Genomic DNA, 14204 nt, shown 5'->3' on the forward strand with positions numbered 1-14204 from the left:
CTTTATGTATCGTACTAATATAGTTATAAGGTTTTATAATAATTTCTTAAGAGTTGCCTCCACCGCTACTCAGTGATGGAAAAATTGAGTGATTGTTTTTTATCTATATTTACGTAAAGTTTAAGTTGTTTTAGTTTTAAGATTGTTGTGTGGCAACAAAACTTCTTTCTTTCTTTCTCTTTCTTTCTTTCATTATCATATCATCTCGTTATTATTCCTTCATTAACAACAGCAAACAATAACAAAGGAACGCGTGACGGACCCGGCGGAACAGCTGCGGCTACTCACCACTCCGCGGTCTAACATTCGTTTGGAGATACTGGTCCATGAAGGCACCTTTGGAAGAGTGTATAAGGGTGTGTTTAAACGGGGAGACACGTACGAAGAAGTGCTTGTTAAGACTGTATCAGGTAATTGGTTTGTATGTTTATTTTCTTATTTAGTTCAAGAAGAGTCGAGTCTTAACCTTATCTCATTTAATGGCATTGCTTAATTTTAACTCTTTTTTCGACATAATTTTTAGTGGATAGTTTTTTATTACATCTTATCATAAGAAGTAGCAGCAGAGCAGCATTCTTATTTCCCCCAGAAATCATTGAATCAAACTTTGCTATTTATTATGCACATTATAGCTTCATACACAAACCAAGTCACAGGTCAAACTAATGAAATTTTAAAAACCCATAAAACCCTAATCCATAGACGCGGCATCAGCAATGCAAGCCGCATTACTCGTGGCGGAGGGTTTGAGATTCTTCGGCTTGGTGCACGCCAATGTTCTGTCTCCGATGGCCGCCTGTGCGGAGGAGGCGAGGAAACCGTTGCTAGTGTATTGCTGTGTATCGCACTCTTCTAATCTTAAGAGGTAATAAAAATCAAGCTGCTTTCCGCACCAGAAAATGTTAAAATTATTTTATATCAATTTTAAAGTGGCTCTATAAGAAGTGTGAATAAATAAATGTTTTAGTTTAATTTTGAGTTAAGAGATTGTTTTCTTTTATATATTTAAATCGAAATCAAATATGTGTTTTAAATAATAACAGCATTTGAATTATTAACACTAAGCGCAGTTACTTTTAAATATATTTTGTATGTAACAAATTTCAGTTTTAATATTCCTTTGAGGCACACTTTTCTAAGTGGAATTTTAAGTATGAGTTGTACCTAAAGCGTAATTTAACCAAAAACTCTCACTGATAAAAAATACAGATCATAACAGAAATAATCGCATAGATTATCTAAATAATCGCAAATATTATTCCCAAATTATTTAGGCTTACATTAACACTTTCATGTAAAAAACAAAATCATTAAATTCGAAGATACTGGTGGAGCACAACGCAAATGCGCAAATTACATGCACAAATTTTTCAAAATTACATGGATTTATTTTCACACACTTGCCCATAACCCTGTACACTGATGTCATAATACACTTACCCATACATACTCATTTAAATACTAACACAACCTTACTGCCACTCGTATAAACACCTCAAATGGCATCAAAGCCCTACATCATCATCATCATCATATATGTTCCCACTGCTGGGACACAGGCCTCCTGTGAGGGTTCAGGCCATAATCCACCACGCTGGCTAAGTGCGGGTTGGCAGATGTCACATGTCGTCGAACTTTTGATTCTTGGACATGTCGGTTTCCTCACGATGTTTTCCTTCACCGTTTCGAGCAGTGGTGATGTCCACATGTGCAGATAAATTGAGAAATCAATTTATTTCCTGCACGCTCGCCTGTTCTCGAACCCCGACTTATCGATTTTTGAAGTCCGAGATCTTCACCACTGAGCCATCTCTGCTCTGCAAAGCCCTACAAAAGTATACAAACACACAGATACCTGACGTCGTGCCGCGTGGGCCAGCAAGCCGCGCCCGCCACCCGCGAGCTGGTGGAGCTGGGCGCGCAGATCGCGTGCGGGCTCGCCTTCTTGCACTTGCATAGGATCGTACACGCCGATGTAGCTGCTAGGAATTGCATGTGAGTGCTGGAGGTTTTTCTATGCAGGAAAGTGTTATGGTAGAATTGGGATATGGGCCCATCCCATATTGAGAGTAATATAATAATTATGGTCATTTGAAGAAGATTGCTTTATTGTGAAGGATATTTATAGCCAATTGATGGTACATCTTCTGTGTTAATTTATGACAGACACTGGGTTTTTTGCATAGACTACAGGATATTTTTTTTGTAGTTATTGTCGGTAGTAGCACATTCAAAGAAGACAGTCGTTAGTTTTAATTTTTTACTATGACTATTTCTTCCGAAGTCCACTTAAATAATTACCAGAGACTCGTATTCTAACAATTGTTTCATTTTGTTGCTATGTTTTCTACACAGAGTGGACGAGAAGTTAAGACTGAAACTGACTGACACGGGGCTGTCCCGGGATCTGTTCCCGGACGACTACCACTGCCTCGGCGACAACGAGAACCGGCCCGTCAAGTGGATGGCGCCGGAGTCTCTGTTGCACAACCAATATACTACCGCGTCTGATGTGGTGAGACTTTTGTCTACTGATAGATACATATTTGGTTTAGTGAAAATTCAATTCTTGCTTGATTTGTCTCAGTTATTATTATAATATGTATATACCATATTGTGAAGTAAATGTAGAAATCGGGTTTTTTGTTTCATCAATAATTATTCGGTGTTTTATCCTTGATATGTGTAATTGTATTTTTTTGTAATAGTATTTGTTCTCTATGTGCGCTTTCATACCACTCCCCCCTAGTGTTGTCCCAGTTATTTTAACATTTAAATATTACCATATTATGAAGTAAACGTGGAAACGTGGATCGGGTATTTTGCTTCTTCAAAAATTACTTGTTATTTTATATCCTTGGCATATGTTTCTCTATATGTGCTTTCGTATATCATGTACAATAAAAAAGCAAAAAAAAAAAAAAAAAATTACCCCCCCCAGTGGTCACTGGGAGTGACCCTGTGGGAGCTGTCGACGCTGGGCGCCAGCCCGCTGTGCGAGCTGGACGCGGGCGACGTGGGCGCGTTCCTCGCGGGCGGCTACCGGCCCGCGCAGCCGCACAGCTGCCCCGACGAGCTGTGAGTATTGGACCTGCTCCCGTCGAGGGACATGACTGTGTTTTTTGAACTTTTTTTGAACATAACCTAACCTTTTTTTGAACGTAGCCTTATTTTTTTTTTAACATAACCTACCTTTTTTTAATCTAACCTAACTTTTTTTAAGTTAACCTAATCTTACTTTTTTGGTCCAACCAAACCTTACCTTTTTACAGACCCTACCTGACCTTAACTTGAGTCATTCCACCCGTTAGTCTTAATGAGCTTTTTTTACTTATCTCAACGTCAATCTGAGTAACGTTAAATACTGGAATAAATTGCGAATTTTGCTTAGTATTTATCTAACTTGAAACAGATTAATCGAATACTAGACAGTATAAACACTAAATGAAATCCTATTTCTATCCCTTGGATATTCATTTCTACTTTTTAACTACTACAGTCAGTTCTTACTTCTTACTTCAGTAATTAAAATAAACATTTAAGTAACAACCGTTATCTTTTAAAATTCTACATACAAAAAAAAATATCGTTTCCAATAAAATCAAAAACTCTTATATTCTAAGACGAAATTCCCTTATAAAGTACCCATATATCCATACAAAGGTACGGCCTAATGTGCTGGTGCTGGACAATGGCGGCAGCTGCACGTCCACTCGCGCCGCAACTACTCGCCGCCCTTCATGACTTTAGACAGGCCCTTAGCACCTATATATAAATTGACCTTTCCTATATCTAACTTTATAACCCTTAGCTTTCCTATTGTGATGTAAACGATAATTCTGAATTGAACGCAATTTTTGAAGATCCATTTGTAATTTTCTCAATTTTCTTAGTTTTCTGAACACGTGCTCAATAGATTTTATATACAATTTATTATTTAATTTTACACAAAGAAAAATATAAGTCGGAACGGAATACATATTTTATAGGACATTTTTGGAATAGTAATTAAGATCAAAAGACTTGTAGTTACAATTAACTTGTAATAGACTTGTAATTTATTTGGAGGGGTGGCTGGCTCTCTGAAATTATTTTGTATGTAAAATCTATTGAGTACATTTATTATTTGAGTCTCCAATTACTGAAATGTTAACATAGAGACGACATACTTCTGATCTTGAAAACTAATAATCTTTATAATAAGGCTCTTTGATCTTAGTCACATAATTTCAGTATTTAATGATATAGATAATTACTCAATCCGACTGATATTATAAACGCAAAGTTTGCAAGAATGGATGGATGGATGAATGTATGGACGTTTGGTATTCTTTCACGTGAAAACAGCTTGTCGTATCTGTATGAAATTTAGTACATAAATTATAGTCTGGATTAGCACATAATATACTACATTATATCCTATATATTTATATAAAAAGTAGAATATGCCACTCTAAGCTGCTAGCTATCTCCACAAAAATATCACAAAATGGCTCCGTTACAACGTAAAAGAGAGACAAACGTACACGTAAACGTTAAAGAAAGAAATAAACACACCTTTGCATTTATAATATTAGTAAGAATGAAATGGGTAAATTAGTGATCTAGTGAAGCGATTTAGTTTGTTTTTATATTCCATTGTAACGAACGAATGCTTATGGAGTATATGTAGTCTATCTTTCTTTACACGGTACATCTTATTTCCAATCTTTAACGAATACATTAAGTACCAAAGTGCCTGCGTGCTATTGTTTTTTGTTTATTTTTATTTTTATATTATTTGTACGCTGTCATGGGGGACCAATTGGATATTGACGGTCGAAGGTCGCTTTGAATTTCATGATTTTACGAGAAACGCACAATTTGCATGGACAATTTAAATACGATTATACCCAAAAGTGATTCGTCTCAAATAAAAAAATAATACTGAAATAACTGTTTTAAAATTGATATAGACAAGGGCGAATTTTGTATAGAAATGAAAGTCGGTGACAGCTGATAAACGAAACTTTAGGTAGGTATCTAATATAAAAAAGTAATTTTTTTATCAAACTGTATGTTAAATTAAGTAGCATTTTAATATGGTATAATGGAAATGTAAATAACAGAATCGGTGTTTATTAAGGGCCATTTATATTAAAAACAGGAATTCTTGGAATTCATAGATCTAATTCATGGTCTATTTATTAAGGTTATATTACCAAAGAAATACTGAGAAGTATTAATATAATTAATCAACGATAGATTTAATTAATTTCAGAAATCCTCTGTAAGTTACCATAATATAAAGGTTAGATTTCATAAATTTCGTGTCTATTTTTAAATCGATAACACGTGTAAATATACAGCTACACACATTAGAGTTAAAGAAATGTATATAATATGAAGTCAATGCAAAAGGAATTTAATTTTTGATGACCATAGTATAGGTTATACAATGGATCTAGGTAAGTACTAGGTTAAGAGTTCCTGAGGACATCAGGTCCGTCCAGGCACAGTAAGGATTAACACCAAAACTGTAGATGACACGAAATACATTTCAAATGGCTTGAGGAATTATCAACAAGTGGGTGTCAATTTCAAGCGATATATTATAATTTTAAGTACAAAGCATGGAATCATAAACGTACCTGTAATTTTCTCTCAATTAAACAGAATACTTTTAGCTAGAATCATCTTCTCACTTAAACCAATTGGCAATATACTAAAAATGAATCTTGTAAATCTAATAATATGTCAATAAACTGATACGATTAGATATTACATAAGATTCAGAATGATATGTTTAGATAAATGTAGATATAACACAAGGAAAAAATTAACGAAATTTGAAACGAACATATTATTCGCCAATTGAATTTGTATGTATAGTACGCCACACCATTAATTTTTTAACGAAAATTCCTTAAAAGACCATTGTGCTCGTAAATTAAAACAAAATACCATAGAAATGCTTCAGTAACATACCCACTACAAATGAAAAATATTGAAACATAACAAATCCCCCACGAACACCGAAAAATATCGCGTTTCATTTCGAAATGGAAATTAATACGACGCCTTATAACTTGTTAAAATAATCCCTCCAAGCCACATTTAGGATTTCGTGTCTATATTCGTCTATTATACCAAATGTTATAAATAGGTAAATATATACACATTATATTTATACTGGATTAGTGCAATATTGTAAATAAACATTCACTCGTTTTGTTTTACACTTATGCTTGTTAATTGATTTAATATTTAGCGCTGCCATATTTTATCTTATAACTGTTCACAATCTTTAATTGTTGAAATCGTCTCCTATTCTGCTAATGAACATAATTTTGACCCTGTGCTCCAAGGCCGTTATTTTAAACTGAATAAGCATGTATTTTATGTAAGCGTTACTCAAGATCGATACATTAATGTGTAGTAGTTGAGTTGTGAAAAGGTTTTATTTAAAAAACATACATTAGTACTAGATATGAAGGATAATGTATTTTGGAGGACTTATATACTATATTATGATCGCACTCTACCGTTTGACTTAATAAAAATTTAACATTTTGATTTGATATGTGATCAGAAGATTGATGATTAATTCTCATGTTAAGGTCGTATTATATATACGAATAAAAATTCGCTATGCGGGATTAAGGAAAAATATTCAAAAGTCACAAAGAAATTTAGTTCAAATGATAAACTTAGTTACATACGAGTTTTAATGCTTTATCGTATCACATACTTTATGAATCAACGGCCTTGTTAATCTTTATTTAACTCTTAGCTTCTAGTCTATGTATGTTATTCGTAATTGTATGTAAAACGCGTTATGGATTATACAGGGTGTTTCAACTCTTAGGCATCTTATGCGCTATATCTCTACTATGGAGTATTATTTGCATGTATTAGCTAATTAGATGTTTAATTTATCGTGGTTCGGTGTCTAAATGTTAAAATTATACAGATTATGTAATTGTAACATACGAAGATTTTTACTATGTGTACGGATCGGGTAAATATTAGTTTCTATAGCTTAATTATGCTCAATGCTATCGATTGTATCATTTATTGCATCAAATATGTCTTTAATACTTTAAATTATTAAATGTAATCAACTTTTGATTTATTGTTAAGGATAGCTAATGTCTCTGAAAGAAACACGGTGAGAAAAAATCGTGTCGAAAAAGTGAGTTTATTATTTTATGTAAGCCAGGCATTATGACCGACTAAGTAAAATTAACTAAAACTAATGTTATAGTATGTAATATATTATTTTTCTGAACAAATCAAACATATGTAATTTTAAACGTAATATTCTAATGTTTTCATTTTTTCTAAATTTTTCGCACACTGAAGAAATTTTCAAAATATATCCAATACTTATTGCTTTATCTATTACTCCAATTTCAAACTTCAATCTTTGACTGAAACAACAATACTGATCTTTAGAAGTATTCTAGTAAGTGAAGAGTTGTTCCATAATCGATTCTCTTTCATCTATTATCAAAGATCTCACTTCGAAACATAATTAGCGCATGTCTCGCGACACCAGTGCTTTTAAGAAAGACTGAATCTAACATGGTTTCATTAGATGTGCAGGTAATTAGAAGGTATGTGTGTTTTTTGTTTATTAATTAAAATAATCTTATCTATACTACTTATCTATACTAGAAACCAGAATCACCATCTAACTATGATTTTGATACTAATTGTTGTTTTTAGGATACATGTTGATTTGTTCCATTTACCTATCATAAATTACAAAATCATTGTATTTATAAATGTGAGATCTTCAGTTAAAAATACTTTGATATCGTTATGAATATGCTGTATAATGTATTGTGGAACTATTTGTTTGTCTGTAGGGACTGGTAAAGACACGTCATAGTTTTCATTACAGAGACAATCTTAAAAATAATCTAATTCAGATATTTGAATTTCGATGTGTCCAGTCACGCGTAAATAAATTGTAAATGATGAGTGGTGTAAGTGTCGACACTGAGTGCCAGATGATTGTGATTGTACGTTAAATGTTTAATGTAATAAGCAAGTGTTAACCATAAGTGACTACGTATGTATCCGATACGGCTTCGTGATCTACGAGGAATAAAAGATGTTATTTTACATTATTATGATGTGTTTTATTTGCACACCCTGTAGAAGTATAAGGTTCGACCCTATCATAGTATAGTGGTTAAGGCATAAGCGCATGAGCGAGCGGTGCTGGGTTCGATTCCTGCTAGGTTGTAGCTAAAATAATATCGGGGTTTGGCAGAAACAGAAGTCTGATCACGTATCGGTCGGTTAAGAGAATTTATTTGCATGAATTGATAAGAAGAAGTGCTCGTAATTGAATATTATTAAGGTATATGTATTACATGCAAATACCTAGTTATCATAAACATTAAAAATTTACTAAAAAGGAGCGTGAAATAGTATCATAACAATGCTATTGTGATTCGTACGGTGCGTGGGGAAACCGGATGATTCCGGTTCGCAAGATTTCCCCACTCTAAAGAAGGCTTTCCCTTCCATTTTTTCTTTTTCTCCCTCATCGATCCGTTTAGTCATTTTTTAAGCAATCCATTTGCAGAGGCATAACACGTTTCTGGGCAGTGGTAGCGATATAACAATAACGCAGCCCCTCTCCTCCAACTCCTTTACCGACTGTGACATAAAAGAAGGTTTAAAACCACAGAACGTAACATTAGAGGTTACAAAAAGTAACGTGGTCCACCGGCATATACTAAAAATTGTAGATAACGTCATATTCGGTTGAAACTGTTACAAAATGCTTAGGTTATTTTCTGTTTTTATTTTCTTCTTTCATACTACAAGTTAATATTCCAGGAAATGTTAGAGAACTATAATACATATTAAATTGCGACCACTAACCTAAAACATCGTTAACATTACAGCTGTTTATTCCGAAATGCAATCTAAAAACCACAGCACATACGACAGAAACTTTCGGGTAACAGCTATCTCTGTTTTTAATAGTTTGTTTTTGCTAAACTATTTTTAACTTTGTTTAATACCGATAAACATGCAAATTAAACTTAAATATATTTGAAAGTTGAGTTTTTTAGTTTAAGTAGTCTGTAAGTATCAGAAAGGTCATGAAAACTGTGGAATGAATGTTAATAAAATGTAGATAATGTGATATTATGCTAATTTTTTTGAATAAATGTAAGTAAACTGAAATCCATCAAAAATAAAAAACAAATTCATTAAAAAAACTCAATGCCATTCCACCCAAAGCGTTAATACTCTTGTTTATCAAAGAAAAACATAACCTATAAACGTTCCAATTTGTATATTAATGTCTAGTTTTTTTCAGATGTTATTTATCTCGTCTCACTTAAGACCCTTGCGTTGAGGTGGAAGTAATCGCCGTATCAAAGCGAAATTTGTCAAAAACACGACTTCGTGCGAAGTTCCGTCAATTCACTCCAATTAATAACTTGGGGTCCTCTCTGTTTCGCATGTCCAAATCGTGTACTTCCATCCTACTCGAGTCCCCTTGTTTGGAAGCCCCGTTGAGATAGAATATTGCCACTTTGTCGCGCCGCCTCCCGCCGGCTGTTTATATACAGAGATTGCAATTTTTCGAGACTGAGGGAAATATCTATTGGAAATTTTAAAGTTTCGCAAAGTAAATGGTTTCTGGCTTAGTGGAGCGGTCGGTTAACGAATTTCGCTTTTGGCAGTATTTCAGATAGAGTTACACGTTGGATAAAACAGAGAGCGTGTAGTCTTTAAATTGAAGTAACTTTTTGAGAAAATTATTATAACTCTTTACTGTAATTTTGATAGTGCTACTATTGCCACTAGTGTCTTCTTCCATTATGAGGAACTCTGATTCACTATACCGATAACAATCGGCAAAGACCACATAACACATATCAACCTGAATATCCCATCATTCATAAGAAAAATTAATAAAAGGATATAAAATGTTAATTAAACTTAAAATTGCATTTATGTTTCTATCATTCATATCGTCTGCTTACTGGTAAAAAATAATAAGTGTTGTTGGTGACATTTCGAGTAAATGAGTTTTGAAAGTTTAGGTACTAGTTTATCCTATTCCAAACTCATTATTTAAAAAAGTTTTAATGCTAAATGTTGCACTAACTACCCTTCTTTTAAGATTTACCATTATGGGACATGTAGCTGTAGTAAAAACCATTTAAAATTTAATCTAGATCGAAAGAGGGTAACAGTTAATATGTTTTACCTGTATTTAAAAAATGTGTTATATCTTCTGAATTCAATGATAGCAGAAACTCTTTTTAGTTTTGTCTTATAGTTTATTGTATTTGATACTATTTATTTTGTAGAAAATATTAATACCGACTAAATTTGCCAAAATAATGATATTTTTATCGTATTTAACTTATTTTACCTGTAGAAAATGTGTGTATATCACTTATTAGGAACTATAAACTTAATACAATAAAATAATTTTTATATCGCGTTAAGAAATGAAACGATTTTGAAGTAACCAATCATTTATATTGCTAAATATAACATAAAATAGATAAAAGGCTTTAAAAGAATCTTATTCTTCCTCTGACTCTTCGTCAATCGAAGGTTCAGGTAAACGATCTTCTTCACAGGATGTAGTTGTTAAAGAGGACTTTCAACCATGATATTCCTCAGGAATTATGTTCTTAGTACATAAACTAAGTAGATCTATCTTTTTAGCTTCACTTGATCGCCAAAGGATTTAGGTAAAATGGTTTTAAGACAAAAGAATTAATATGAGGCGAAGTATTTTCTAGCTCTAGTGTCAATACATACAGAAGACTCCGTATTTTTTGAGATTCGTTTCGTTGAATTTAAATTCTTTGGTTATGTATGGTTTCATTAAAGAATCATGTTATTTTTAGTGCACTTTTATTTGTAAATTTGGTGCATTTTAATAATTTACAATAAAACATCAAGATGCTTCGAAGTTTGCCTGATTTAGTGTGGCTCCACTCTATGTGCTTTTTCTCAAAGTTCACATCAACTTCATTAGTCTTATTTGGAGGTTCGTTTTTACCTCTCTTGTCAGTATCGTTATACAGACCAATATCATTTCGATTTCGAATAGCATCATTCACCACAGTCGGAGAAATAGCTAGCGTGTAACAAAAAAACTTTTGAAATACTTGCTTTTTCTCTTCTTTATGAAAAAAGAAACACCATTTTGTGAATTGACGCTGTTTTATGGTCCACGTACACCAAGAACTCTTTTTGGAGTATGAACTTCCACATTACCAAGAATGAAATTCATTTGCTCAGTGTAACTTAAGCTCCAGTAGTGACGACACAATTTATTCCGTTGTTCTGGACATTCAACAGTACATTTATAGAAACATTTCTCAGTCTCTTTTCTCTCATCTTATCCCTTTTGGTATTTAACCTGTCCTTTCTTTTTTTCTTGTAGAATAAGGTAAACCATCAGATCTTCTTTTTTTGTGAAATTTACCCTCCAGTTTTCAGGTGCCGGTTTCATCCATGGTTTTCTTTTCCGTGTTTTCCGTGTAGCATCGAATACTTGTTTCAATAAGAGCCCCCAAGTACGACTATACGATTTGATATGCGTCAGATCAGAACTACATCATCGACAGAATTATAGTTTTCATAGCATCGCATATTTTCTATGTTCTCATCCTTGTTAATAACCCACTGTTCACCGAATAAAATTAAAGAACCTGGTTGCGGGTTGTAAGTGGGGTCTTTATCAGAGTTATCGCTGTAAAAATTGCGCTCGATTTCAACTACTATATTTGCCCTAGAATCGAAACAAACACAAAGACGAAGTGCAGTTCGAAACTGGGCTCCAAAACCTTTGATGGGAAGGACCAGGCACTTCATCAAAATCACCTATACGTACAAAATTAAAAATACAAAGTAGGTAATTTAAATAGTAAATCGTGCGCTTGGATAATGGAGGGAAGGAGGGTAGCTATTAAAGCAACTATTAGAGAAACATGAGTGTTACAGAGTCAAGTTATTATTTACAACAACACCTTCAAGTCATAAATTATTATTTTTTTGTTTTAGTTATAGCGGTTATAATGTTATATTGGTTTTTAAGCAAAAGCAAAAATAACCATGCATAAACAAAACAAAAGCAATCAAAATATCTCACGTAGCCTCACCTTTCACTATTTTAGGTTTGTGTATCATAGACACTAATCTTCTTCCTCTAGTTATCTCAAAAACGATTATGAAGCAATGTAACTATTAATTTTCTTCGTACTATTCGTGGAGCAAGCGCGCACGAAATGTGACAACTGCGATCGAATACTTTCATTCGTTACACGTAAAAAAGCATAAATTACATTTATATCGTTTTATCCGTAAAGAAATAAGCAAAAAAGAATATATTGTATTTAACTAGTAAAATGAAATAAATGACTTTATTTTGTTATTAGTGTTTAAATCATAAGATTCATAAAAAAATAAATGCACTTATGACATTTTTTCAGAGTAATTCTTTATATTTTACTATGTAATTATAAAATGTAAAATGCTTTTAACGTATTTATTGTTGTTTGACTGTATTAACTGAAACGGATTTAGGTCATAAGATTATTTATTATGTTATACTGGAATATTTCGAGTCAAAACTAATAAGTTATCACTTTTTCAAATTCGTTATCTCTGCAGCCATTGGGTTTTGCATTTATTGGGTTTTACCAGTAGATAGCGCGTGAAAATTTACATCTATCTGTATTCTTAACTCAATTTAGTAAAAAAATGCATTTATCTCGTTTTAGCAGTAAGCAGACGATATACATTCTGTACACACAAACGAACTAATTAAAAGCCTGTCGACCGAAAAAAGGATTTAGTCGCATATCCGCCGAATGGTGGATGATATTTGAAACATTCGTTCGTCACCCTTTGCCAATCGCTTTGAGGCCTAATTTAATTAAATTGATATAGACAAAGGCTATTTTTCGCTTTCGAAAAGCGCTCGTAATCTGATTAGTTTTATTGGCCGGCGCTTAATTTTCGTTAATCTTTTTACACTGGGCATTTGTTTAATTGGTTAACGTTTTTGGACACACAAATAATATGGGACATGCGATGAAATGAAATTGGACTTGAAATGATGAATCAAACTTTATTCAGGACATCGGGAGGTTAATTTGTAAATAAATGGATTGTGGTGTAATTACGATAATTTGATTTTTAATTAGAATTATTTTTATATTAGTTTATAATTTAGATTCAAGGTTGATGAAAAGTTCGTATATGGGATGTTATTTGGTGGAAATTATACTTTTAAGCAACTTCAAAAAAGGGGCTACATTCATCGTTTATAAACAAAGTTTGAGAGAAATGAGATACTGCAAGGGTCCGACAATGATAAGCAAACTAGGATCTGATGATGGCATCCTAAATGGGTGTTTATTTTTACCATTGTTTTAACAATTTAATGAAGGTCAAGAGCCGATCTGATGATGATGGCGACACAATAACCAGAAAATTCAACTATATATAGCAGTTGCTTCGTTTTCGCGCTTGACTTATTTGTATTGATGAGAAATTGACACCTTCAAAGATGAAGCAGTTAAGGAAACTTCTCAACAGTTTGCAGTAGCTATCTTGTGGTTGTTTTTGATTATTTTGTATCGATGACAAGTTTCCGAGAAGGGTTTTGAGTTGTGAGTATTAATAGTTTATCGACTCAGTAATCGACTTCAAGTATTATTAGAGATAGAAGATATTATATTAAACTTTGTATAAATAATAACAAACAGTAGGTCGCACGGGTCCCTAGTTCAACCAACTCTATTATAGTATCGTAGAAGTTATAATTTCACCTTTATCATGTTTGCTAAGTTTTAACTGGGTATAGTTCTATTCTGTTTTGTTGAAAATAATGTACGTGCTGTATCTCCAATTCATATTCGCTATAATCCTTTATCATATAAGAGATTTAAAAGATCTCTTCGTATCCTAGAGGATTCTGTAGTAATATCGTTTTACAAGTATTTATGGCATGTTTCGGATCGTTGGTAAAATAAAAATTTTTTGGCTATTTTATTTTTTCCTTTATATTATTATTTTTACAATTCTACATGGTACACCTCGTTGGCAAATTATGACACGAGGCAAAACCTGTATCTAGATTATATGCATAGTACGGATTTCTAAAGGAATTTAAATAAACTTTAAGATATTCAGGATGTTATAAAATTCTCACAAAA

The 14204-nt window shown here is 32.9% G+C and overlaps 1 protein-coding gene across 2 annotated transcripts in view; it reads left to right on the forward strand.

Annotated features, from left to right (window-relative positions):
• The window catches only part of LOC119829765 (tyrosine-protein kinase Drl-like), a 37176-nt gene extending 32654 nt beyond the window's left edge, over window positions 1-4522 (forward strand). Inside the window, exons 9-14 of one of the 2 annotated variants that reach the window (XM_038352466.1) lie at window positions 233-410; window positions 703-865; window positions 1852-1995; window positions 2356-2515; window positions 2942-3078; window positions 3664-4522. In XM_038352466.1, the coding sequence (XP_038208394.1) occupies window positions 233-410; window positions 703-865; window positions 1852-1995; window positions 2356-2515; window positions 2942-3078; window positions 3664-3775 (894 nt within the window). In that variant the 3' untranslated portion in view covers window positions 3776-4522. The remainder of the gene's footprint in view (window positions 1-232; window positions 411-702; window positions 866-1851; window positions 1996-2355; window positions 2516-2941; window positions 3079-3663) is intronic. The other variant, XM_038352467.1, reaches the window with a different exon arrangement.
• Window positions 4523-14204: the final 9682 nt, after the last annotated feature.

The sequence above is a fragment of the Zerene cesonia genome, chromosome 10 (assembly GCF_012273895.1).
Source record: "Zerene cesonia ecotype Mississippi chromosome 10, Zerene_cesonia_1.1, whole genome shotgun sequence".
Lineage (NCBI taxonomy): Eukaryota > Metazoa > Arthropoda > Insecta > Lepidoptera > Pieridae > Zerene > Zerene cesonia.